This window comes from Columba livia, chromosome 1, assembly GCF_036013475.1.
Source record: "Columba livia isolate bColLiv1 breed racing homer chromosome 1, bColLiv1.pat.W.v2, whole genome shotgun sequence".
Classification (NCBI taxonomy): domain Eukaryota; kingdom Metazoa; phylum Chordata; class Aves; order Columbiformes; family Columbidae; genus Columba; species Columba livia.
In genome coordinates, this window is record NC_088602.1 from 66137921 (window position 1) to 66165623 (window position 27703).

Sequence of the window (27703 nt, forward strand, 5' to 3'; positions counted from 1 at the left end):
CTGACTGAAAGACACATCTTGGGATGATGCCTGCAATTTGTTGTCTTGACTGTAGCACGAACCTGTTGAAGAACAGTTAAGACAAGCTACGGAGGAGACAGCCTTTTGCTGTAATCACTCCCACAACTTTCTGCAGGAAAATGCATGTGCAGCAAGGATTAAGCCGTGGGTCTAATTCGTCAAACAATATGAATGGTCCCCTAACATCTGTGGTTTTGTTGAATTCCAGGCACCTTGATCTTCTCAGGGTGAAAAGTGGATAATTTGATTGCATCACCAGAATAGCATGGATTTATCTGCTGCACCCCAAAACCTACCAAGGTCCACTCCATACATGTCTCTTTCCCTATTTTTAATATTTAGATTCTACTTTCTTACAGTGGTAAGTTACTCCAGGCAGACCACTTCGAAGAAATTATGGCACTTCCGTGGAAGTACAGCCTCACCTCTGAGCTTCATGCCTTGATACCCAAGTCAAGTTAGAAGTACACACCTTAAAAATATGCTAATGTTCATGTAAATACTTATTAAGTTTGATGGAAATCCTAACTGAATGCATAACATGACAGGAAACTAACTAACGCAGTAATATATCAGGGTGTGATGTTTGTGGGTTTCTTGAGTGTGTGGGTTTTTTTGGTTGGTTGGTTTTTTTGTTTGGGGTTTTTGTGTGTTTGTTTGGTTGTTGTGGTGGTTGTTGTTGGGGGGGGGGGCTGGGGGGGCGTTTTTTTTCCCCTGGAGGCAGATTAGCCACCAGAGAACTGACAGCACAAGTAGGTTGTGACAAATCACAGCGGGAGTCATTGCTGATGGGATTGGTGGATTCATAAAAATTATAAAGGAAGTAAAAAGAAAAGGGTCCAGGAGGAGGAAGGGGGAGAGACAAAGAATGATGGAATGATGAAGCACAGCAAGGAAGGAGAAAGAAACAGAAAGATACACGGTACCAGATGCAACTGCAGAACTGCTGCTTTTTCCTAATAGTCACTTAATTGGTTTTGGCTGTTTGTTTTCTTGTTTTTTTCTGCACATTTGGAGAGGAACCCAACTCATCTGTTTGTGCTCATCTTGCTGCTGTCAGGTTTGTGCAGTGGGATGTGATCTTAAAATGAAGAGCTAAGGTAGAGTTATGAACAGTAATTGACTTCTGCTGAGTCTCAGCTTCTTTGTAAATACAGGAATCCCACAAACTGGGAAAAGACTGATGTCTGCAGAGTTGTGAGGTTACATTTGTACACTCTGAACAACCTCCTCCATGTGCTTATAGTCATCTGTATGATAACTGGAATAAGAAAACTCATTTCCTCTGGTGACCTGTTTCTATGCACAAACAAATACAAATTGAATACCCTCTTGGTTACAGGATGCTGACAGATAAGGGATAATTACTGTAGCAACAACTCCTTATATGCTTGTGAGAGAAACCCTGAGGGGTTCAGAAGGGCAGGCAATAGATATCACAGCTGCCTTGATTTTGTGGGAGCAGCCAGAGGGGAAAATTGCTACCAGTGCTGACTTGAGGCTGTGTCAGCTGCTGTTAATTGCTTTTCTCCAAAACAGTCATCTGACTGCGACTGAACTACTTGATTAAAATATCTTGCTGGCCCACTTTCTAAACTGTTCCTTTTTTCTGCCCTCAGTTCTGGAGTGCTGATGTATGTGGGTTGCTGGCTACATCCTGCAGTGTTGCTGCCATGTGCAGCAGGTATGTCTCCTGTGCAGGTGAGGTCCTAGGGGAAAATGGAAGAGGTTTGGGGGTTTCTGGATTGTTTTCTCTAAAACTAGGCTTTGTAGTTTGGTGGTGGTGGTGGGTTTTTTTTGTTTGTACTTTTTTTTTTTTTTTAAGCATGGTTTCATAGTTCTTACAGCAGTTCAAAGAAACGCAACATGAAAATGCCTCCAGAAACCTAGAGTTCATGACTTGTGAGTTGTCTGATGTTTTGTAGACTAGATGGCACTCCCGATGCATAGTATCTACACCCTGGATTAAGATAAGGACAGCAGGAGGAATTTGTGGCAACTTAAGGCAAGAAGCATGAGATGTGTCTCTTGTGCAACTTAAAAGTGCCTGAGGTCTATCTGCCTATAGGCCCAGCCTTGCTGCCTATAAGGCGCTTGAGCCACGAGGCTCATATAATGTCCTATATCCTGAACACAAGGAGGACAAATGTACAGGTGGATGATGAGGCAGGAAAGGTGGGGAAAGTTCTCCTTCGGGCCTGTTTCTTAGATTGCTTTTTCAGAAAAGAGGACTGGAGGATTTGCTGAAACTTCCTGCTGGATCAAGCAACATTATTTTTCTTCCATAGTAATACTCCTATCTGGAGTTGTCAGGTTGTTTCTCAGTTACTTTCTGTGGTTGTTTTCTTCTATACAAAGGAAATTATAAGATATCTGGTGGACCTAACTTAGACTTTACAAATGCATGGGGCTGAATGTAGCTATCAGGCCATTATGCATTTTAATGAGCAGGTGAAGCATCCCAAGAACAGTAGAGATGAGAAGAAAACAAATCAATAAGCTGCTACCAAAATAATACTAACAAAGTTGTTTCATGGTAGAAAAGCAGGGAAGGCAGAAGCAAAAAATCACATACCAGTGTCTGAGAAATATTACCTTATTTTCATGGATAGAGCATACTAATCAGATAATCCTTGATCAGTTAAAAGTCCTCTTTTTAGATAAGTCCTCATGTAATATGCTCTCTCAAGTGAACAAAGTGAGAGATTAAAGCTGCAGGGATCATAAATGGAGGACAGTTATTTTGTTAGAGGAAACAGAAACTTTACTCATACTTCAATGTAACCAGCATGACTGCTGAATTTCAACATGACTGGTTGTGGACATGAAAGCACAATATTAACAACACTACTGTGTCTTCAATGCGTGTTGGTTTAAGACAGCACTGCTGTTTTTAATTGGGTTTATCACTGCAGGAAAAAAAAAGACTAATTGTCATGTTTATCTTCCACATGCTCTTCCCTGGCCTTAAATAGAGGTACCCAAAACCCATCCGGTATACAAAAGAGATAGCATATGTGAAGTTAATTCCTCCTACTGAAAAGAAACTTCAGAAGAGTTTCCTAAAGCAATATAAGGAACAAGAACAGGCAAAGAACTTCAGTGAATAGCAGCAAAATGGATCCTGCCTCTATTTTCCTATTCCTGTTTCATTAAGTTAGAATTCTTTAGGGCTTTGCAGTGTGATTGATGGATCCTGACTGACAGAGGCAGCAGCAAATTTACCAGTCCCAATAGTAACATTTTACTTCATGAGGAGAAATGAAGGGTCTATTACTACTGTAATATGGGATGAGTGATTCCAGATCATTTTGAAATAACTCTGATTTTTATGAAAGTTCAAAGCATAACAACAAGGAGTATTTTGACACTTGAAAAATGTGTGTGTTTATTCAGTCATAGTCAATAATGCTGTTCCGACTACCTGGTTTCTTCTTGTATTTTCCTTTCTTTATCCATGGACACTGGATCAGCCCACGAGGATTAAAAGAAAAGACTCCAGCTAACTGTAGTGGGTTTATGCTGATATATTCCTGCTCTAATTTTGCTATGACTAAAGTACATTAATAAACACTTGTAGAAATGTGATCTTAATGCGTTCCTTTTTTGCTGTGGGTGATGAACTCCCTGTCCTTGGTTATGTGTATAATGCATGTTTAGAGAAAACAGTTCTTGCAGATGTTCCTTACAGAGTTTGACTTCGGCTAGGACCAAGAACACTGCATAAGGAAATCCAAAGCCTTATTTTCATCAAGATTTTTTTTGTAATACAATACCATTGGCTATCTTCTCTTGTGAATTACTCGGGGTCTTTTTGCTTGAGGGTGGGTCACTGTCTTACATTCTGCTAACACACACACACGCACAAAACTTTGACAGCTCTTGGGCATTTTATCTACTTCAGCACTACCTTTCATTCTGCCTCTGGCTACAATACAGGTTCTTAGGAGCCCTCCCCTCACCCAGATTCCCATACCACTCTTGTCCAAAATGACCTTTCCATCAATTCCTACGAACAACATACTAGCGGTGCTCTGAAATGAGAATGCTGGAAGAACCTTTTAATTACCACACATGCATCCTGATGCTGGATGAGGGCTCACATTGTTTTTTTTCTCAGGCAATGAGAGCTGCAGCATGGTAAGTGGTGGCTATGAGGGATGGGAACCAAGTCTTTCCAGTTTCTTATCGTTATCTTGGTTTGCAGCAAACTGGGTGTTGATTTTACCCAAGACAGAATCAGAAAGTACTGAGGGTGGTTTGATTTGTTATTGTGTTTTGGTAGCAGTTGCTTGGTTTGATGTGTAAGTAATCACTAGAGATTATTCAGTGATTGAACAGGAGAGGAAAATGAGAAGTTCTATTACCTCGAGGGTTACACGTTTTCAAATCTTTTTCATCTGTTGAATTTTATTGTCCTCATAAAGCAACTAAATTATTTGTTTATATATTCTGTTGCATTGCATTACAGTAGAGATTCTTGTTTCTTCAGCTGACCTATGCCTTCATTCAGCTTTGAAATGGTAAATTGCAAATATATAGCTGGAGACTGACCTGTAAAATGTGGACACAGTGTAGAAAAGCAGAAGCATTAGAATTAAAATGGGGAATTCTGGGACTAAGTTAATTAATGCTTGACCTTAGCCAGACCAGGGTGTGGGCTAAAATTCATTCTGATCCCTCACCTGGCATTGAAACTGAGATCACTCAACAGAAGGTGCCGTAATATCTGTTCAGTATGGCTTGGAAATGCTGTTTTGAAGACCAGCACAGGTTCAGTCTACCTGTAGATCCTGTATGCCTTTGTAGGACTTTAATTGTCCACACCAAACTCGGAAATCAGTTCAGAAAAAGACAGCACAATACCAAGTGCTTTCGCTCAACCTCTAGATCACACTGAAGTAGTGGTAAATGAGAAACAGCACAGTCATTAATACTTTATCCTGTTTAATCTGCATTTCTCTTAGCACTGACTGAGCCCTCGACCACCTAGATTCTCCCTTAAGGACAGATATACATGTGAAGACTGCAAAGAAATACTACTTTGGTTGAGATTCTGCTGGAGTATATGTGCAAGTGAGTGATGTGATACAGATGCAGTTAAAAAAAAGATGTCAGGATTCTTACAAGTAAGGCCCCTTGGCATCCTGTTGGACATTTAAAAATCACCTAGTCTGATCCCCCTGACATGATCAGGGATGTCTTCCAGCAGACCAGGTTGCTCAGAGCCCCATCTAACCTAGCATCAAACAATTCCAATTATAAGGCATCCACAACTTCTCTGGGCAACAATTTCCAGTGTCTCACTACCCTCACTGTAAAAAAAAAACCTTCCTTACATTCAATATAAATCTACCTTCTTTTAGTTTAAAACCATTGCCCCTTGTCCTGTCACTACAGGCCCTGGTGAAAGTCTCTGTCTTTCTTATAAGCCCGCTTTAAACACTGAAAAGCTGCAACAAGGTCTCCCCAGAGCCTTCTCTTGTCCAGGCTGAACAAACCCAACTCTCTCAACCTTTTTTTCAGCAGAGAAGGCTTCTAGCCCTCTGACCATTTTTGTGGTCCCCTCTGGGCCCTCTCCAACAGGTCGATGTTTTTCTTGTACTGGGGCCCCAGAGCTGGATGCAGGACTCCAGGTGGGGCCTCATGAGAATGGAGTAAAAGAGGAGATTCATGTCACTCCACCTGCTGGCCATGCTCCTGTTGATGTAGCCCAAGATGCGATTTGCCTTCTGGACTGCAAGCACACATTACTGTCTCATGTCCAATTTTTCCTCCACCGGTACTCCCAAGTCCTCTGCAGGGCTGCTCTGAGTCCATTCATTCCCCGTTCTATATTGATACTGGTTATTGCCCCAAACCAGGTGCAGGACCTTACATTAGGCTTTGTTCATCTTGATGAGGTTCACACAGGCCCACCTCTCAAGTCTGCCAAGGTCCTTCTGGATGGCATCCCTTCCCTCAAGCATCTCTATGGCACCACTCAGTTTGATGTCATCTGAGGATGCACTCAATCCCCCTGCATCTTTCATAAAGATATGAAATAGTATTGGTCCCAGTATGGACCCTTCAGGGATCCTTCCTCTCTCTTTCTGCACTACTTGTCATTTCAAATTTGACTTTAGCTTCACTCTCTCTGGAGTCTACTCTTTTTCTCCTTCTTTCAGAAAAGCCTGTTTTCTTTTGTAGGGTGGATATACATGACAAAATGATCCTATTTTCTTTACTATGAACCCTACTCATTGCATTTTTCCCTAGGTGTCCTAACCAATTCTTTTCCTTTGTCTAATGTGGAGTCTCTTCCCACTTCTGTGAACTCTCATGTTTTTCCAGTTTTTTGAAAAGAGTAATATAGGAAGAAACATCAACATATTAGATGTTGTTTAAAATCATATATAAAGAGATACTAAGGCCCTTCACTTTTTGTATCTTCCAGAAAGGAAGATATTTTATCTGGATGTCATTGCCCCATTGCATTCCCTAGCCATAAGTTGCAAGTCATTGTATACTCCAAAACATATGTACTTATCCTGTGTTTTTGTTCATTCATGTGTACTAATTTCCAGTTTTATTTACTATTTTGCATGCATGGGAAATGGCCTGGCTGCCCACTTCATGCTTTTGCCCTGGGTCTAAAGAAGCAAGTCCTAAAACCTTCTGTGATGTTGAAGCCAGTCCAGCCCCCAGACAGCATCCACACAGTAGGCAGCATAAGGCTAAGCTCATGTCAACATACTCAGCTGGGTTGTAGCCTGTGGCAGCATGAAGGCTGGCTGGGGCTGCCTGGGACTCTGGATAAATGCACAGGTTATTTGCTTGAACTGATTGTTTTGTCGTGAGCTGCGAGAGAAATTCCTAAAGTAATTTTGAACTCACTTTGTGAAATGCAGTTATACCTTATGACAGCAGCAAAGGTGCCCTTGAGATCTTTCTTCTCTTTGCCCCTCAACTTTAAAAAGTCATAACACTGCATGTTGGGAGAGAAAAAAAGTCAAAACACTTCTCAACTGTACTATAGTATTGTACTTAGTGTAGACTTTCTGCATTAAGAGATCATTTTGACTTTGCCCTTTGTCAACTTAAGAGCTCTGGTGTGCAATTCTATTTGGACAAAAATTCTCACCATTTCCAGATGACTGAGAAGGTAATGTAGCTTCCCTTCTTTATGTTGACTATTATTTACTCATAGACAGCACAGCTACCAGTGAAGAGATGAAAAAACAGGTCGTAAGTATTAACATGTACATAAATTTTAATGAAAAATTATAATTACTTCTGATAATAGCTCTTATGGAAAGCCCAGGAACCCCCAGAATGCCATGAACTAAACAAATAGTGTCTCTTTTCAGGACTAAATAGGTGTGTTCCAATTAGAGCATAAAATGAGGATTGACACAATTGTCCCTGCATCATACACTATCTCTCTGGATCTGTAGTTCTGTCTTCTCATGCAGCTAAAATACCTTGGGTTTCCAAGTGATAAAATGAGCAGCTTAAAAAAAAAAAAAAAAAAAAAAAAAAGGCATTAACTTATCCACATATTCCTGCAGCTTTAAAAATGAAATGTTATCTTTTGTTGGAAATACTGAAAACTGCACAACACCACATGAAAACTGACTATGAAAATGCTTCTGTTTTACAGCCAGTTGGGAAGTGTTGAAGCTATAATTATTACTGTCTTTTTATGAGTATAATGTGTAGTTCTGTTTCCAAAAGTGTGTATGCATTTGTCTGTGTTCTGTGCACAAGGTAAGATCAAGAAGGACTGAAAAGGGTTGCTAGAAAACTGTTTATGTAAGGCGCAGAGAGATTATCACTAAAGAAAGGCAGATTCTTTGTTCCTTGTCTGATAGCAGGGGAGCTACATGAAGGCCCTGAAAGATGGGGCTGGGTGGGTAGTGACCCATTTGGTAAGGGGTTGTGGTGGTGGTGGTGGTAGAGCGTCCCAGGGACCACCACAGCCAGAGCGTTGCTGGGAGGTGTCTGACTTGGGATCTGAGCCAGCACCAGTTCTCTGGATGTTGTGCTATCGTTCATCCTAATGCAGTAAAATAATATGAGAATGTCTTTCCTCTTGCTCACAGTTCTAACCTGCTGGGGAAACTCCTCATCCCTGCTGGGTTAACTCTTCCCTGTTGCACATTAGACTCCAACCCTGTTCCCCTGCCTCTTCGCAGACTCCCTGTGGAGGCTCTCAGCTTGAGCCCAGGTGGTTGTTTTAACTTGTGTGCATGAACAATGAAGATAAACCTGAAGACAATTCAGTGTGTGAGCGGCCCCACTGCAGCAACAGGACTGTGTGACTGAGGAATTGCTCACTCATGAGGAGCATAGTTTTACATGCTGGGTCCAGGTCTCATTGGGGAAGACTCTTAAGTGCATTATTATTATTGGAATTTAATTGTACAGCAGAAAAACAACAACAACCAAAAACAAACACAGAAGTCTCTGCAGCTGGCTTAGTTTCTTCATTCAGAAAGCTCACAGTATTAATTATTTTCAAGTAAGTGTGTATATTCTTTTAAGCATCACTCTTCCAAATCCTTGGGGAAGATGACAGGTTCAGCCTCTATTTCTATAAATGTAATGATTTCAATACAAGAAGACAGAGTAGAAATCAAACTGCTAATCAGGAACCTGCACTCGCATCTAATACACCTCTTTCCTCACACTCTCCCACCCTTACTTTTGCTTAAAGGCACTTTCTGACACCAAAAATAGCACATTGGTGATCACAGAGATTAGGTGGGCCTTTTTCCTTATTGTAATATGCAGTATTAGATATGCTAGTCTGAGTTTCAGTAGTCCAGGGAGACTTAGATGCACTACCTGAGTGACTAAATTTATGGAAGTAACTAGTTGGAAGCCCATAAGCTGCAGTGGAGCAAGGCTATTTTATATCAACAAAGGTTGTGACTTATAATCCAGTCAATGGCTTCCAAGTAATTGGTTCTGTACATCTTTGAGTGATACAGGTTTAATTTGACCTAAATTTGGCTGTCAGTAGGAATGCAGCAAATTCCTGTTTTCTCCGAGTGCTAACTTGAAGTTATGTGAACTGGCACATGCAGATTCATGCAATAGCACCGTGTCTCATCCATAACCATACCCTCTCAAGGACTTATTATTCATATCATGACTTCTGTATCAATAAAAAATTAGCTTCTGATACATATGATTAACCTCAAAATTTGCTACATCATTATGTTATCCAGCTAATGACACTTGGTTCTCAGTGCAATGAGAACATCAAGTACAGTTACAACAACCAGAAAGCTCTTTCATGTTTGGGTCCCTGTGCCTTTCTATGAAACACATGAAAGCAACATAGAATCATAGAATCATTTCGGTTGGAAGAGACCCTCAGAATCATCGAGTCCAGCCATAACCTATCCTAACTTTAGCCATAAACCACATCCCTAAGAACCTTGTCTACACACATTTTAAACACCTACAGGGACAGCAACTCAGCCATTTTCCTGGGCAGCCTGTTCCAATGCCTGACAGTCTTTGCCAGGAAAAAATTTTCCCTAATATCCAAGACCCTCCATTCTACAACCTCCCTTCAGGTGGTGGTAGAGAGTGATAAGGTCTCCTCTCAGCCTTCTTTTCTCCAGGCTAAACAGCCTCAGTTCCCTCAGCTGCTCCTTGTCAGACTTGTGCTCCAGGCCTCTCACCAGCTTTGTCACCCTTCTCCGCATTCTCTCCAGTACCTCAATGTCCTTCTTATGATGAGGGGCCCAAAACTGAACACAGTATTCAAGGTAGAGTCTCACCAGGACTGAGTACAGTGACACAATCACTTCTCTAGTCCTGCCGGCCACGCTATTCCTGATACAAGCCAGGATGCTGTCTTCCTTCTTGGCCACCTGGGCACACTGCTGGCTCATGTTCAGCTACCTGTCAACAAACACCGCCATGTCCCTTTCCACCAGGCAGTTTTCCAGCCACTCTTCCCCGAGCCTGTAGCGCTGCCTGGGGTTGTTGTGACCCAAGTGCAGGACCCGGCACTTGGCCTTGTTAAACCTCCTACAACTGACCTCAGCCCAATGATCCAACGGGTCCAGATCCCTCTGTAGAGCCTTCCTACCCTCCAGCTGACCAAAACTCCCGCCGAACTTGGTGTCATCTGCAAACTTCCTAAGGGTGCACTCCTGTTTCCTAGGGAACACAACTCGTGACTGGCTGCCAAGTGGATTTGGCTCGGTTCACCACAACTCTTTGGACCCAGCCATCCAGCCAGTTCTTTACCCAGCAAAGAGTACAGCTGTCAAGGTCATGAGCTGCCAAGTAAGATACCCGCGATCGTCTCCGCAACAACAAGTTCATGGCTATGAGCAAGCTCCACATCTCTCACATGAATGCTTAATATCTGCTTGCATATAATTTGTGAAAAAGCAGGTTTCCGTTAGCACCACTACAGTGAAAGGAAGGTATTATAATTGAAGCTGTCATTAAAAACCTGTTAGGGATGGCTGCATGGGTTTGAAGAGAGACCATGTGAACTTGACAGGAAGCTGTGATGAGAATAAAAGACACTAAGAGAGGTAAAAGAAGATGAAACTGAAACTCTACATAACTACATAAACTGTAGACCAAAAAAAGGACAGATGCACTGGAATCCTAAGCATGCTGACCTTGCCCAGCTTGCTCCAACACCTGATGGCAGCATTTTGCCGAGTGGCAGAAAAGCCATCCATAGTGATGAGTGAGAGAACAGGGAAAACGGAGTATCCTTCTCTATTGTCTCCTTCAGCCTCCCCCCAAACATCGCTTAAGTCTCAGGCAGTTTAGTGCTTTACAGCTTCATCAATGAAACTTCATATCTGCCTGGCATGATGTTACCAACCCAGCAAGGTTCCAGCTTAAACAGTGCATTTCTCTGCTCCTGGAGGAGAGTGGAGGAAGGAGGAGAGTGGTGGTGCTCCATGCTGTCCTGCCTGAGAGAGTCCCTGCAACTCCAGAGAAATTCACCATTTTCCCCAGCATTTTATTACCCCAGGTCAGTGCAGAAGGCAACAATAAAGACAAAACTTTTTCTCTGGGGTTGTTGGACCATGAAAGTGACTCAGGGCTTCCCTGAGAGTTAATTTAAAGGTGTACTCTGCAGGATGAGTTTTAAACCTGACTCAGATGCTGATGATTCCATGATATTCCACATTGATTTGTGATAGCTGGAAGCTAACACCACAACTGCACTCAACAAATGCCTTTTTGCAATATTCAGGGCATCTCCCAAAGCAAAAAGCTTAGCTTACGCACAGAGAACTAACAATTAAACCATGTGTTATTAGTGTATTTTTAAAATACAGGAGGAAGTAGCCTATTGTGGCATATTGCACTGGAAAAGACAGGACTGTGAAAAATGCAGGACAGATAATTTCTGTGCTGGGAGGCACCAGCCTCCTGTGACAGTTCTCAACTAAGCACAAAACCCAGAAAAGCTGAGTGTTGAGAAGCAGACAGCTTTTCATGAGTTGTTAAATTTACAAGAAATAATTAGAACAACTATAGAGCAGCTGAGGTGCTGTGAACGCTGGTGATGCATCAGATGAGGATGTTACTATTGTTCTTGTTCTGAAAGGAAGGGGAATGGATGGAGGGGTGTATTTCACCCTTTTTGAGTGAGACTTATTCTTCAGTGTCAGATAAAAGTTGGGTTTTTTGTTTTTTGTTTTTTTTTTTTGGGGGGGGGGCTGTGTTTGTTTGTTGATTTGGTTTGTTTTTTTCTACTGCTAATACACTGTGGCACAGCAGATAAGAGCTGTGGATTAATGCTAGGCCCTAGCTATTATTTTGGTTTTATTACAGTGAAAAGTATTTATCCCAAATTTGACCGAGCTTCTTTTCAGGAGTGATTTTTGTCTTGATTTCTGCAACAATAAGAAAGTTAACTATGGAAAAAAGCCAACCCATGGAATGACTACCAGCTGGCAACTAATGATCCACCCTCCAAAACTGATTCAACTTTGCCTCCTTGCATTTTTTTTGTTAAATGGTGGCAGCTGTGGAACAGTAGGCAGTAGGAAATAAATGAAACATTCTCAGTTTTCAAAGAGAGAAATCTAATACATTGGTCTTGCATATAACTCGAGATGAAGGAAGCACATTTAAGAAACTGTTTCCAATTCCCTGCCCTGGTACTCCTGAATTGTTGCAAAAAAGACTTTTCAGTTCCTGTTGCTAAGAAGCTGCCTGTCTTGCCTCAAAACTGTCCTAAGAGAATCTTCCTCTTGTAGACACATCATCCTACACTGATCCTTCCTTATAAGACATGATAAAGTGGATCAAAAGTGAACCCCTCATTGAGACACAAGCATTCAGAAGAATTTTCTTTATAGCTGAAAGAGACAGCCACTGCAAGGAAGGTATGATTTTAGACAGCTAGCTACATTCCTATGATGTGCAAGCACCCTGGTTTTACTCTCGCTAATCAACTTTTTCTCAACAGTGAGCCTTTGCTTTTTGCCTCTGCACAGCAGCATGACTGGCTCATAAGCCTTTGATGCTGCAGAATACATGGTTCTCAAAAACTGCTTGGAGCACTTTGAGAATATAAAAACAGCCTTAATTGTGTCTGTATTTGTGGATGCCAGGTTGTCAACAAAGGTAACTATGCATGTGAATTCTGCTCTCAAGACATATGCAGGCAGCCAAGGCTCTGTATTGAGTTAATGTATTTTAGGTCCTGTACCTTTCCCCCATCTTCCATACTCTTTCTATTTGGGATGTGCCACCTGTGTAAAGACAATGTCAAAATGTACTTGAGATCACTGTTATAGCTTGCGACCACAGCATGGTCAGATGATCTTGTGGAAGTCGAGAACCTCAGTCAAAGTGCTCAGAGAATGAAGAAGCAAGACAGATGCTGCTGTTGAGAAGTTTCCATAAGAATTGTAAATGGTAAAGAGAAGGAGGAAAAGTTACTCTTTCACTTCAGCATTAACACTTTTCAAATAGAGCTCTCTATCTTTTTCCACGTCAGCTCAGAATAGAGTTTGAAAATGAAGTCCTGGCCTTGGGGAAGGTAAGAGTACTTTTTCCTTCTGATTTCAGGGAGGTTTCACAGCTTGCTTGAGACTTTTCCCTCAGACTCCAGGAGTAGATTCATTCCTTGTTTAAGAACTTTAGGTTAGATAAACCAGTCCAAGAATGATCTCAGCCTGTGGCAAAATTAGAATGTATTTGGCTGTTACATTCAACTTTTGTCTGGGCTCCATAGCAAAGGAATGCTACTGTTAATTAATACTAAGGATAGGCTCCAGCATACACAGAGCAAGAAAAGATAAAGGGGGTTTATTTGCTTTATAGTAGTGTAATGAACATAATGAAGAAAAGAAATTGAGAACAACCAGTTTATTACATGTAATGTAATAAAAAGATAAGGCGTTTTCATAAACTATGCATACTTTACAAATTTTTTACTGTAAACCACTTAAAACTTCCATATCTGCCATTATCAAACCTTATAGTCAGAGTTCTCAACACAGACCCATTATGAAGTTCACTTTTGTGTACTGAAAATGCCATTTACAGGAACTTGAAATGGATCTAGGCATTTTAGAAGAGTTAGAATTAGCCTTGGTCCTCATGAGACAAAATTCATTATCTATTTTGGCATGTAGCTGAACTGGAAAATTGACCGGAACTATGAAGAAGTCCACAGAAACTGTAATTGCAATGACAATTTGTTTTCAAGAGGATCTGTCATGAAAATGGTATTTGCGAATTATTTCCTCCTTCATACTATTTTCAAGGTCATAAAACCCCTTCCTCTTCATGTCCTTCTATTCTCTCCCCCTATGCTGCCCCTCCAAAATATTTGAGTATTCTTCTTGTAAATAGGTGCAAATACCTTTGGCAACCAACTCTGCAGCATACAAGTTAACACCCAATGTGCCCTCCGAAGAACACAGGCAATTTCAGTAAGCAAGCATTTATCTGTTCTTCCTGTCTAGCGATACCATGTTGATTGCAAACACCTCCACCTCAAGACTCCTCTACTATCATTTGGATTAACCTTGAATGTCCTTCTCATAAAGATGTGTCTATAGGACTGGCAGTCACAGCAACCAAGAATGCCTGACAGACCTGAAGAAAACACAGTTTAAAAATAATATATGTCTTACCTGCTTATTCATGAGTATGTAGATAATGGGGTTGCAAACAGTGCTGCTTTTTGCTAGGATGGAAGGTATGGTGCTTGCAACTGGAGTCACCACACCTGGTTTACCAAATGTTGCAAGTAGTGCTATAACTCCATAGGGAATCCAACACACAAGATAACAGACAACTGTAGTGATCACCATGAATAGTACGCGATATTCTCTTTTGCGGGCAGCATTCTTGTGAATTTTTCCAACCTAGGAGAAAGTGAAAAAAGACAGAATTTAAAAGGCTGAGCTGCTGGATTGATTGCTTTATCAATCCAGTCTTGGATCAGCAGTGATAATCAACATTGTAGTTCCAGAAGCAAAACAAATGCAAACCCAGAAGTGAGCAAATGCAATGGGAAGACTTTTGCTGTCTCCACCAGGCACTAGGGGAAGCCCTATAGACATCATGCTGCATGTCAGCATAAACCACAGTTCTAGTGGATGTTGAAGAAAAAGCAGAAAGGTGACAAAGGTAACATCTAGTCCTTAATATCTGGTAGGTCATCTCCAGTCACTTTTCAAATATAGCATTTTGTATAATTGCACAATATTTTCACTCAGGGTGTTCCAGTGCACAGGACTTGGTTGAGATAGAGAAGCGCTATGAGGCAGAAGTAAACCAACAGAAACATTTTCTGTTGGGGGTGTGGAAACAGCAGAGCAGCTCTAGGACTGTGCTTATTACCTCTGCCCTCGGATGTTTTCAAGGCCTGGCAGATAAAGCCTCAGATGGTCTGGTGTGGTGTTGGCAATGGTTGCACCTGACGTGGGACACTGATGGAGACTTGCAAACAACACTTTATGAAGTTTTAAGTGGTAGGATTCATCCTTTCTAGACTATTTCTTCCAGGTAATTTAACATTTTGATAAAAGGGCCTCACTCCTGATAATCATCAAAACCAGTTTTTTGTGCTTCTAAAAAAGCATGCTAAATACTGACGTAGTTCAACTATTGTATTGTTTCTAGGGGGAAATGGAGTAGAACTGGTTAAACAGGAAGCACAGAATTAAATGATCAGTTTCAAAGTAATGGTACAGCAGCCCATCTTGCTCTCATGAATTTACCAGTAGTTAGAGTCAGCGGGCAAACCCAGCTCCACTGTGGAAGTATTTATAGTCTGTGCTTCAAAATGTGCTCCTTTGAACTGTTCTGGACTGAAGCATCCTGCCCTTTTGGAGTCTAGAGCTCTAAGGTGGAGGTTAAACATTAAAATAACAGCCAATTTTTATTTTTAAGCATTGGTGTGAATGCATTTTTCTGCAGACAGCTACTGAATGCTTTCCCAGCGTGCTCATGCTGCTGAGCACATTTGTAATAAATGTGGGGAAAAAGCTTAATTCCCTACACACACCGCACATTTGGTGTTGTGCATTGGAGCATATGTATGCAGCATTATTTGAAAGCAAGCTGCCCATGCAGTAGTTCTGTGAGGTGGCCATTAATTTTGATCCCAAGCCCAAATAAGTCAGCATGAGATTGGGTGAGGTATAGATCAGGTTTGGGTGCTTAACCTCATTTTATAGGGATTGTGGAAAAGTTCTGAGGAAACATCCAAGGAAACATTCATGTCAGAATATCAAAGCTGGTCTCCCTAAGTATCTTTGCAGTCAACAAAGAAAGCAAAGTCTGCAAGGAGCCTAATTTTGGAGCCAGTCTCTCTCTACTGACTCTATATGGAGCCTCAGCACACTTGTCTCCTGAGGTCGTGGTTAATTCCTCAGCTTCCCCCCCGTGTGTGTTTAGCAACCCCAGATATGCCAGCAGGATTTCAGGAAGTACTCAAATGTTTAAAATATATCGATTGAGCCTTGTATTCAGACAAATATAATTTATATCCACTTTAAGGTCTTTTTGCCTCCCAAATGTGGTACCTGAGAGTAAACTATACCCAAGGGAACTAAGCACTTGTAAAGCTACAAACATAAACAAGGAAAAAGGCAGCTCCCTGAAATGTAACGCACCCAAAATTTACCTAACATTAAAAAAAAAAAAATTATAAAAAATATTGAAATAAATGATGCAAATTATTTGAGGGAGAACTATGATGTGCACAACTTGGTAAATGAATCGAACACAGTTAAAGCTGTAAGCCACTGCAGACAAATATCATCTCCTGTTGCCTGGTGCACAACTTGCACAAGCTAATGTGGTGGAAATAGTCAGAGCTTTACTTACCTCTTTGTGGTGTGGGTGCTTTTGCATAACGTATGTGTTCATGTATCAGACTGTGTGTTAAAAACCTATATAGTAACTGTGTAAGTACATATGGAAGGCAGAATAATATGGTGACACTGTTGTTTTTTAGCTAATTTAGCCTTTTAAAGTAGTTGCTTCTATCTGGAGTTTCAGCAGAAATGTTCCCATTGAAAGTAAATAAAACACACACAAACTTAGTCTGCCAAAAAATACAAAGTATTTTTCCTGTCTAATCTTTTAGTGACTTTCTGCAAAAAGGCAGTTTCAAAATAAAATTCATCATTTCCGAAAACACTGAGGACTATTATTTTTTTTTTCAATAACAGAACTTGTTTATCTCATAATTACTTTAGCTTGAAAAAAAGGATTAATAATAGATAACGGTCCAATCCTGTATTGCTTATTTGAACTAAATTTTTCATGACTAATGGGAATTTTCTCTGGCTGAAGAATCCAGGATCCCTCATTAGCTGCAGCTATGTTACAAGTTTAATATTAACTGAGGAATGCAAAGCATCAGCTAGCCATGGCATCCACAGCTAAAGATCTTCAGTAGAAGCAGAGGCATCATTCAGCACATTTTCCCCATTCGTAGATAATATCTCTGTCTTGAACAGTTTGCAAGACTTTACCCGCTGCACTGACGAAATATGTATCTTAAATATGGGAAGGAAAGCTGTGTAAAATTGAAGACTATGGGTTTGATTTTAGTATGCATTCTTCTATTTTTACACATTTAGCATGTTTTGTTAGGAAGCCTGTATTGTCACTGTGTTTGTGTCAATACACTAGGAAATCTGTTTGTTTGCTGGTCCCAATATCTTACTTGTAAATATGATTGAGGTTTTGAAAATTATTAGATGGACAGAGGTTTTTGACAATGAGTTCTTCACATGTCATCAGAATAGAAGGATCTTAATAATGTCCCCATTAAGAAGAAAAAGGCAATGTGAAATTAACTCAAATTAGACACTAGACAATCCATTTTAGTTTAGGTTCTGGTTTGATTTTATTTGTATTTTTTTCCTCTCGTCTTCTTCCTCTGATAATTAAAAAGAAAGCTCTGATCACAGCTGTTCCTGAAACAGTACATTCTTAATGTGTCCCCAGTATCTATTAAGGGTGACCTTCCACTTCAGTCTTCTATAATTGAGTTTAAAAACTCATTTGTTATGAGACAAACTTATTGGAAAGAAAACTTAGTTAGCTGTCATGCTCATGGAGTCTTTCACTTCCATGTTTACACCAATGTAGCAAATTGTTTTGATTTTTATGTGCCTCATATTATAATTCTCTAATGTGATTTACTTACACTCCAGATCCTAGGAATGAGAAAATTAGTACTTTAGGTCTTATTATGCAAGTAATTATTTTTTTTCCCAGGAGTACATTTCTATTCCCACTGTTGCAGGGAGGAGGTTAAAAGTACAGAACTGCAGTAAGAAATGCAAGCGATGAAACAGAAGTGAGGAAGGGTCATAGAGTATGTCCTTCCTTAATGGTTCTAGATCCCAGGTGACCTGAATGTCCTAGCATTCCAGAGGGCAAAAGGATAGCAAGACGAGTCCAAAGGAAAAATTACCTCTAGGCATCCCTTGCAATGAACCCCAAATGTACCTGATGCTTCTCTTGATTTTTAGTTTATGTCCAGAGTTTCTGTAGCTGTTAATTATGTTTTATGCTTAAATAACTCATCTGCTTTCTCACTGTCATGGATCTCAGTTTTTCTTGGTGTTCTGGCTGCCAGTGAATTGCAGAATATGAGATGCTGGAGTATGGCTTGCAGAACTGAAGGATTGGGAGAAGATTCATACTGCTTGATGCCCCTGAGCATGCTGCCGAGCTATTGTGTGACTGTTCTTCCCCCAGCCTGGTGCCACATCTAAGGAAACAGGGCTGAGCTGTGTGATCATGTTTGCTAGGCCCTTTTTGTCATTCCAAGACACTTCAGCCCAAACACACCTGCTTCAATACTGGTGAAGACATGTAGCAGAGTCTCAGGGTGGTTGTGGTATCACCTTGGTACTGGCTGGGATACGTTAACAATGCAAGAAATGACAGAGAATTTAAAGAAGTATTGGACTACTCTGTAGGAAGTTCCCCCAGTGTTTTCTTTTTGGAAGCATGTACTATATTTATCTACACACTCTAGGTTTCATTGTCTTTACAGCTTCACAGCCTACCTTTATGTGGTGCTATCTTTAAAGGTTCCTGTTTACTGGTGCTGGAAGACCTCCAGCAAAATATAGCTTAAGTTGACGTAACCTACTGAAAAAGCAGTTGGCAATTTAAAATTATAATTATTCTATTTCTTATTTTTAAATTGCTGGACAATTTAACATGACAGCTACAAGGTATTTGCAGTTGTCAAATGTAAATGCCTCCCAAAAATGCCTAATGTCTGGACAGCCAACTGATAGAAGAGCATTGGATGTTGATGATAAGAAATAGATTCAAATAATGTTCAAGAATAGCTGAGTTTGTAAAGCTCAATCTAAATATGAAGATATAAAGTATATGTAATACATATTTAAAATGCATGGAAGATCTAAACTACTTCTTTAAAGTAACACACTAAATACTGGTCCATAGGGATCAAACAGTATTTGTTTAGGATCACTAGAAAACACATGGCTTTGCTGTAATCTTAGCTGTTTTCTCTGGGACAAAGACCAAATCCTGCCAGATTTGGTAGTCTAAATGGCACTATATTTGAAGAAAAGCAGGGGGCTGGAGGTGGAGGGTGTTGGTTTTTTTAATAAGAAAATGGTGTGTTTCCCCTAGTTTTATCCTTGGAAGTATCATAAGTGGTGGGTTTTTTTTCAGAACTCAGCCTTAGGCAGTGACAGGCAAGCTTGTTTTATCTCAGACACTGAGCACAAGACTGGCACAATTAGCTCTCGTCTGGGTTTGCCCTGAGCTGCATCTCACATACATACACACTACTCCATTTCACCCTCCTTTTCCACTCAATCTGACATGCAAGATAGACACCACCAGTTAGATGACTATGACAGTGTGCTGAGCAGATATAGTAGATACAACAGGCCACAGAGCATGGGAGAAGCCACAAGCGTGTTCAGTGAAGAGGATGGCAGCAGTAGAAATGTCCTTAAAAGGGGCTAGCGTGGCACATTGCTTGGTTGACCTAAAAAGCTTCATCCTCTCCCAGCTGACAAGAGGTAGCAGATACATCACTCATCAAGTGATGGACTGCAGCGCTATTTCATGCATTGGAAAAGGAGAAACTGGGGAGCTCTGGGCAGAGCATGGAGAATTTCAAGAGCACTGGTCAAAGTCTGGATGGGTCGTAAACCACTGAAAAGGAGAGCTTGCAGTAGGAAATGGAGGGGGTTAGTAAAAAGGAATACAAACAGCTTTTGCTCTAATTGTAGAGTTTGTCAGGTTGACAGTTCAAGAAAAAGACTCCAAATATCTGCTGTGGCAGGTACTCTGCCAGGAACCTCAGAGAATAACCTCTGACTGGGTATAGGAAATTGTATGTCTGTCACAACAGGGTTCTGAGGAAAAGACACCATTTTGAGGAAGCTTGACTGACTTGACACAGAAAAGAGAATGAGTCTGTTCTTTTCCTTGCAGAAGGCTTAACCAGTACCTTCCAAACACATGAACTGTTGTACAATGGTATGGGAAAGAATAATGGCTAAGGGCCATATGAAATTATTTTAGGGTAACAGGTTCTGATTACCTGATTTAGGAATACAGGGGTCAGTCCAGACTTCACCACTGCCAAGCCAACTACTCAAATCAGCCTGCTGCTGGAGGGACCAGCCAAATGGCAACCACAGCTGAGTCCATGGGCTTTTTTCAAGCTCAATGCTGGAGTTTTTCAGCCCAGAAAAAAAGCATGGCAGCAGCTCCCTTACTCCAGTGAGGGATTTACCGCTCTCACTGTTTTTCTTGGCCACCACATTGGCTCCATATGGAGAAGAGCCCTGGGCAGTTATGTTTCTAACAAAAGGAATTTAGAAATTATCTCCATTTAATGGTGTGAATAATCCTCTACCAAACTCAGGAGAGTCTCAGACTAAGCAGTGACTCAAATATCAGTTATGATGAGCTTTCTTTTCTCCCATATCTATGGATCCTGTCCTCAAGCAAAAATGAGGAAAAAAAAGCCAAAAAACCCTAAAGCATTACAAGTCCTAAAAAGCTGTAGAAAATGGAAGCTTGGAGGAATCTGTTTTTCAGTGTGGGCTACCCCAGAACGGATACTTTATGGATTAATACTAAGATAGATGAAATACTTTGATTGTTATTTAAGATAGACAATAATGGGAAAAGAAGGCTCAGTGGCTTAAAAAATGCCTTCTTTATCAGCATTCAGGTGACTGAGTTCATGATAGGAGTGAGCACTGAAGACATGTATAGTCTATGTGGAAAAAGGGACTAAAGGGTCTTCTGGGCATCTAATGGGCCCTGACTCTACAGAGCATTTACACTTTCGTGTTTACTGACCAAACTGAGATTTAAGCATGTACATCAACACTTTGCTCATTTGGGGCCACATAATGAGTTAATAGCAACAAATGCAGATGGATGAAGACATAAAATCACACAAGGGACTTTATAGTGAATTATTTTAATGTTGCTATTAAGTTTAGGAATTGAAGTCCATAGGAAGGCTATTTTATCAGCTGAAGTCCCACTTTATTGGGAATTTTTGTTATTGAAATGGGAGTAGTCATCTTAATGCCTCAAGATGAAGTGAAGCTATGCTTTAAGTACAAAACTTAGAGCTTTGTACACTGACCTTGAAGCATAACTGCTATTGCTGCTAATATTAGTGAAGTTCTATTGTGGACTTAGGGAACACTATAATCCTCTTAGTTACAGGAATTCTTTCAATGCATTTGCTAAAGGGCTTTTAGCAGCAATTTGACTTACATGGTGAACACATTCCCATGCACTAAACAAGCAGCTTATGGTGTCACTTCCATCAAACGTAACTCCTGTTTTATCCTGACCTTCTTTCCTCATTGTGGATTTTCTACCACCAGTGTGCATTAGAAAATTAAAGGTGCATTATGCACAGCTATCATTTGGGTTGCACTAACATTTCAGTTTTAGAAAGAGAAGTACCTTAGTTACTTGCATCTTCCCCAGCAGGGGCCTCCTCTTCTTCCTCTATAGCTACAGAGGTACCCGGCAAAGTCAGTGGCTACAAAAACAGGAGCGTGAACTTCCCAATCACTGAGTTGTCAGGAGACAAGCCAATTCCAGTGCAAGAGCTGAACGTTCACTGCACTTGACCCTGAGTGACAAGCTCAGCCTGGCTGTGAGTCTATGCCCTGGGACCAGCACTGGGTTAACACAGATATGGGAGGTCCACAGCTGCCTTGAATCCCACCAGCAATTTGTGCTTACCCCTGCAACAGCCAGGACAGACATACCCAAGTGGTGGCTCCGAGCACCTGGGGCTGCTGCTTCTTGCACAGGTGGTAAAGGGCCAGGAGAAGAAGGTGAGGAGAAGAGGGCCAGGCCTAGAAGGCAACTTGTATCTTGGGCTGCATCAAAAGGAGCATGACCAGCAAGTCAAGAGAGGTGATTCTGCCCCTCTGCTCTGCTTTGGTGAGACCCCACCTGGAGTTCTGCATCCAGCTCTGGAGCCTTCAGTACAGAAAAGACATGGACCTGTTGGAGAGGGGCCAGAGGAGGCCACAAAAATGATCAGAGGGTTGGAACACTTCCGCTATGAGGACAGGCTGAGTGAGTTGAGGTTGTTGATCCTGAAGAAAAGAAAGCTCTGGGAAGACTTTACTGTGACCTTTCAGTACTCAAAAGGGTCCTGTAAGAAAGATGGGGACAGGCTTTTTAGCAGGGCCTGTTGCAATAGAATAAAGGGTAATGGTTTTAAACTAAAGGAGGGGAGATTCAGGCTAGACATAAGGAAGGATTTTTTTTATAGCAAGGTTAGTAAAACACTGGAACAACTTGCCTGGAGAAGTGGTAGAAGCCCCATCCCTGGAGACATTCCACGCCAGGCTGGAAAGGGCTCTGAGCAACCTGTTCTAGTTGCAGATGTCCCTGCTCATTGCAGGGGGGTTGGATTAGATGACCTTTAAAGGTCCCCTCCAACCCAAACTATTCTATGCTTCTACGAAGTGGTCTGCCTACAACACACTCTAGGTACCTCATACTAAATAACTGACTCCTACATAGGGACTGACCGACTGAACGATCCGAAGGTCTGACAGCAACAAGTAAAGCAACGTGGAAATGTTAAAACCTGTGCCCAATAAGGAAAAAAGCATGCTTCTGAGGTGAAATAGAATTACCATAACACTGAAGAGTGACCAACACTGGCAGCTCATTTAAGCAGATATATTGTCTATGATGATATGCACTTCTCAAAAATGTTATTTGTATGTATGTCCTCAGTAATTGTAGGACTGCACAGAGCTGCTATCTCTGATATTGGCAGTAAAACTCCTATGGCACTTACCTGCCTGAAACAAATGAAAGATGTGTAGAAAATAAGATATGTGGAAAATGAAAACTGAAAGGGCAGTGAAGTGTGTTTGCTATCTGGAAGATACAGTTAGTTGAAAAAACCGGGGGTTGCAAGAAGCATCAAATATTATGTCCGAAGTTATTTAAACTCTAGTTAATTTTCCATTAAAAGTATGATCAAAAGAAACTGTCTGCTATAAAATATTAAGGTTGTTGGAATTTTGTGTGTCTAACATGACTTACCCTATTTGTGTGAATTCCCAAGATAATTTGGGAGACTGTCATAGACAGTAAGCTGTTCCCTTGAAGTCGTCAGGTCTAATTTTCCTGAACTGATAGCAATCACAAACTGTATTACTTGCTTGTTTTGATTGCTTTTCTATGTCCAGTTCTAGTGAGCACAGAATGGCCTTGACTTATACCAACTGACATTCCTATCAATGGGCTCAGCAAGAACATGTCGGCCTGAATTAGCCTAAAACCAGATTATATCTTTTGGATGATAAAGAAACTTCAAAGCTTTAAAGGCAAGATTCACTACTCTGCTTCCAGTATGTGCTAGGAAGGGGATGAGTACTGCTTGATCAAGGAAGACACCTATTTTGGCCTGAAAAACCATGAAATCAAAGCTCTCTCTGGTTCTGGGAGTTGTGAAAGATGCAATGGCCCCTATGCAGGGGTTAACATTAAAAGTTCAGAGCCCTGGAAAAGTTGATTGTTGCCAGGCTCTCTCTGATAGCAAATACCAGCTGTTTTTTTCTGGTCCTTTCGTTCAAAGTAGCTGAACATCAGTTCCAGGCCATGAGTAGTGTTGCAGTTACCTGCATGGAGGTCCTTCTCCACCTGTTGCAGGGAAAAATGAGGGTTTGATATGTTTGTTGATTGCCAAAAGCCAGAATCCTTTCAGACATGGTGCAGAGCATCCAGACTGCCACCAACAGGCACCTGGCAACAAGAAATGCAAGGCCTGAGCAGATCCACTGTCTTTCTTTTAACTATAGAAGAAGACTAGAAGACTAATTTGGCTGAATCTTTTGGTAGCTACTGTTACACAAACTGAACCTCACCCAGAAAAGAGCAGGAAAGGGACATAGAGGCAGCTACTTGTATTCCCATTGCATCACACCCAGTAAACCTGGGATGTTACACTAGTATATTCCCAGAAAGTGATAATGTTGCCAAAACAATTGTGAAAAATGAGGAAATTATGTGGTTTTCAGGGGGGCAGGAGGAAAATTAGAGACTTGGCAAAAGACTAACTTTGGCCAGGCCCTGGGGAACTAATTAAGCTTATCCATCCCATGGTGTGGCAGAATGCAAACCCCCCTCTCTCCCCCTTCCTCCTTCGATATGGAAGGGCACTCACGGCCAGTGTGGGGGGTATTTGGAAGCTTCATGGGCACCCCACAGCCAGTGTGAAGGTGCAGAGAAGCTTCTGGAATGCCTACAGTCAGATCTGATCAGGCTATTAAAAAACAGGATTCTTGTTGAAGCTCTGCCCCTTGCGCACGACCTCTTGGAGTTATCAGTTGAGCCACTGCCACCAGGAGCCACTGTCCCCCGCCACCCACGGGACGGAGACTCCGCTTGCCTTGCCGCCACATGTGTGAGTAAATTTACTCTTCCAGGATTGCGAGTGTATCTACTTTCTGTGCACATTTGCATGTGTATTTATACTTTCCATGCACATTTGCATGAGTACTTTCCGTGCTCAATATGAGCACGTGTGTAAATTAATTCTCACAGAATCCTGAGTGTATTTTCCTCCCGTGTTTCCACATAAGCACGTGTAATATTCTGTGCACATTTGCATGTGTATTTCTCCTCGCAGGATTGCGAGCATGTTATAAATTTACCCTCGCAGAATCGTGAGTATACACTTTCCGTACTCAATACAAGTACTTGTATCCCTTTAAAATAATCCCACACCGTGTTCAGGCAAGTGTGTACTCTTCCTGGACTCAGAGAAGAGTATTGTTGTATTAGTTGCTGCCCCTTAATAATTTTCCTCAACTGATATCCAAACCTGTATTCAAGTCACTTTTGGAGTGCTAAAACCCTATTTCTCACCGGTTTAATAAAAGTTGTTTTGGACCCTGTTGTCCCTTAAACTAACCTCGGGGTGCGTCCGTGACACATGGTTAGAGGATTTTCATGGTAAGACATATCAACAAGAGTGTAGGCTGCTTTGATTTTAATGGTGTGGAGAAGGTATTTAAAAAACCAATAGGTTTTGTTGTATAGCTGAATTAAGCCAGAGTTACATGATTAAAGAGATGTTTTGTCTGCAAATGCAACACATTTCTGAAAGAGATTCAGTAGCTGATGGACCAAGTCAGGACTGAGAATGACCTTGTAACCATGATGCATAACACTGGGTTAATCTGTGAGGTGAAACTGAGAAATTCCACCTTGGGTAGGAAAAACTGAAGGTATGAAGGATACTCTTCAATAACAGACTAGAAATGCAGCTAGTTTTGTAAAGATAACATGTAAGAATATTATTGCATGTGTTGCTGCTTGGCAACAAAACTTGCTTTTATAAGGGTGAAAGGTGCTGAGATCACTTTCAGAAAATCAAGCCAGTAACTTAGTTTAAAACTCCTCTTTTTGAAAGGTTTGCCAACAAAGTATACCTCTAACAGATTTACTTTTCCAATACCAGCTTCTGGGTTTGGGTGGGATTTTTTTTTTTTTAATAACTTTTGCAATTGCTTTGAATGACCTAACAGCCCAGCAGAAGTCAAGGGAAAGGAAAAATGAAAACATACTTCTGTTTTTTAAAGCTGACTTCAGTGTATTTTGCATTGAAGAATTTCTGGAGCAGAAAGGGAAATACCAGACATTAATTCCTTCTTGGTTTCTATGTACAGTCTTCCAGAGACAGAGCCATGCAGAATGTATATCTGCAAAATCACTAATGGTGGTTGAACTCTTCGAAAAGAGATGAACTGACAGGTGTAAAATTTCTTTCCAGGTTTGAAAGTTACTATTTGATGCTAGGCAATAAAATGCTACCATCTACATAGGAAACAGAGTGCACATTGGCCCGCATCTAAAGCAAAAGTGTTTTCAATCAAAAGTGACAAAAAATTATACTTCGAAAGACTGGAACAATGATATAGCTAAAGCAGGAAATAAGAGCCTGTGTGTTGTAATTGACAAGGACAAAAATTATGAAAGTCAGAGTAAATGTAATCTGAGATTGGCAGACTTACTCAGTTGGAATCAGAACACATTAATGCCTTCTCCCCACCCTTCAGGTGTGTTTGTAGTTTGGTTTATGACTTCTGCCATCTCAATGAAAAAGTCATCCAAGGTTGAAAAGGAACACTATGATGTAAGTATGACTCACTGGCCTATTCACCTCTTGAGAAAGATTAACAATAACCTTTTCTATAGTAAATATCAATGCTTCTTCTGAATCTGGGGTGTGAATTAAAAGAAAAAAAATATCAGGATAAAGTGTTCTCTAAAAGTGGAACTTGGGTATTCCCCTAGATCCTTTTTTTCTCTCTCACATTTAACACTGCTTCTCACCAGGCTAGCACATGTGGGTGAGAACCTGAGCTTTGCTTTCCTTTGCATTGGTAACTACTCAGTGAAATTAAATGCCAAAATCTCTCAGGCATCAGCAGTTTTTCAGTACCTAACTGGGATTACCCCTTTCCCTGGGGAGAGGTCAAGTTTTCCAACACTTTACTGAGGAATCTGCTCCCACCCCCCGATATTTCTACTGACTGTTAAGATAAAGCAAGGCATCATTGAAGACATGAGGGTATGCCTTTCACATGTAGCAATTTATATTTAAATCAACCTAATATATGTGCTAGGATCTGCCTGTCAAATTCTGTAGACTCTGCACAGAATATAAATCCAAAGTGGTTTCAAAGCTCTCCTCTACTTGGCATGTTTACAAAGATAACAATTACGCTGAAACTGGCCTGAAAGCATTCTCTCCATATTCATGACAGACCCTGTCCCTCAAATTATTTTAAACCTACCATGGCACAGGTATATTCAGTAAAAAACTCTACAAAACAAACCAAACCCAAACCTGTAAAGTCTGGAAGTCTTCAATCCCTCCTCTCTCAGCAGGAGCCCAAACACCATCCTGAATTTTAATCTCACTTTACAGCACATCATCCTCAGGTATATACTTTTTATTCTTCCTCAGGAGACTGTACCTAGGATTCTGTTGCACCTGGATAAGTTAGGTCTCTACAGCCCTTACTGTGATACACTGCAAAGGGTAAGCAAGGGGAAATTGGCTGAGTTGTACTCAGCCTGGGTCTTTATAAACATACATGTATCCTAGCACAGAGAAAATGAAGACAAATTCCTTTTCTGTAGCTTGTATACTACAGACAGTCCTCTATAAATCAGACTTCTAGTTAGGAACCTTATACTCAAACTGCTGTAAAGTTTCATATTTGTTTTAGACTACTAAAGGGGCAAGATAAGCAGAACCAAACTGTTAAAATGTCTTGAGTTGATACATTACCCTGTACAGCAGTCTTCGACTGTGCAGCAACTTGTGCTTGTGATTAAAAACAAAATAATCTGGGATTAAACCAGACCGAAGCCCGTACTAAAAACTCTGTAATTCTCTCATCAAACCCCCTACACATTAGATGGGTGAGGAGGGCAAAGTGTCTCCAGAACATAGTGTGTATGTAAATACTAAAGGGTCCCACTTCCTGCCAGGCACACCTAAGCTGCAAGCACATGGGACAGCATGGTAAGGAGGCACTTGTTCTTAAGAGACTTACGGTTATGCAGTACATTACAAATATTTCTCTGCCTCTGGACAGTTTGCACAAACTGGTACTATATTGGCTATATGTATATGTAT

At 41.0% G+C, this 27703-nt stretch overlaps 1 protein-coding gene across 3 annotated transcripts in view; it reads right to left on the reverse strand.

Annotated features, from left to right (window-relative positions):
• The window catches only part of LOC110361080 (opsin-3), a 96517-nt gene that overhangs the window by 18496 nt on the left and 50318 nt on the right, over nt 1–27703 (reverse strand). For all 3 annotated transcript variants that reach the window (XM_021292080.2, XM_065060106.1, XM_021292078.2), the window contains one exon: nt 14151–14384. In XM_021292080.2, coding sequence (XP_021147755.2) covers nt 14151–14384 — 234 coding nt within the window. The remainder of the gene's footprint in view (nt 1–14150; nt 14385–27703) is intronic.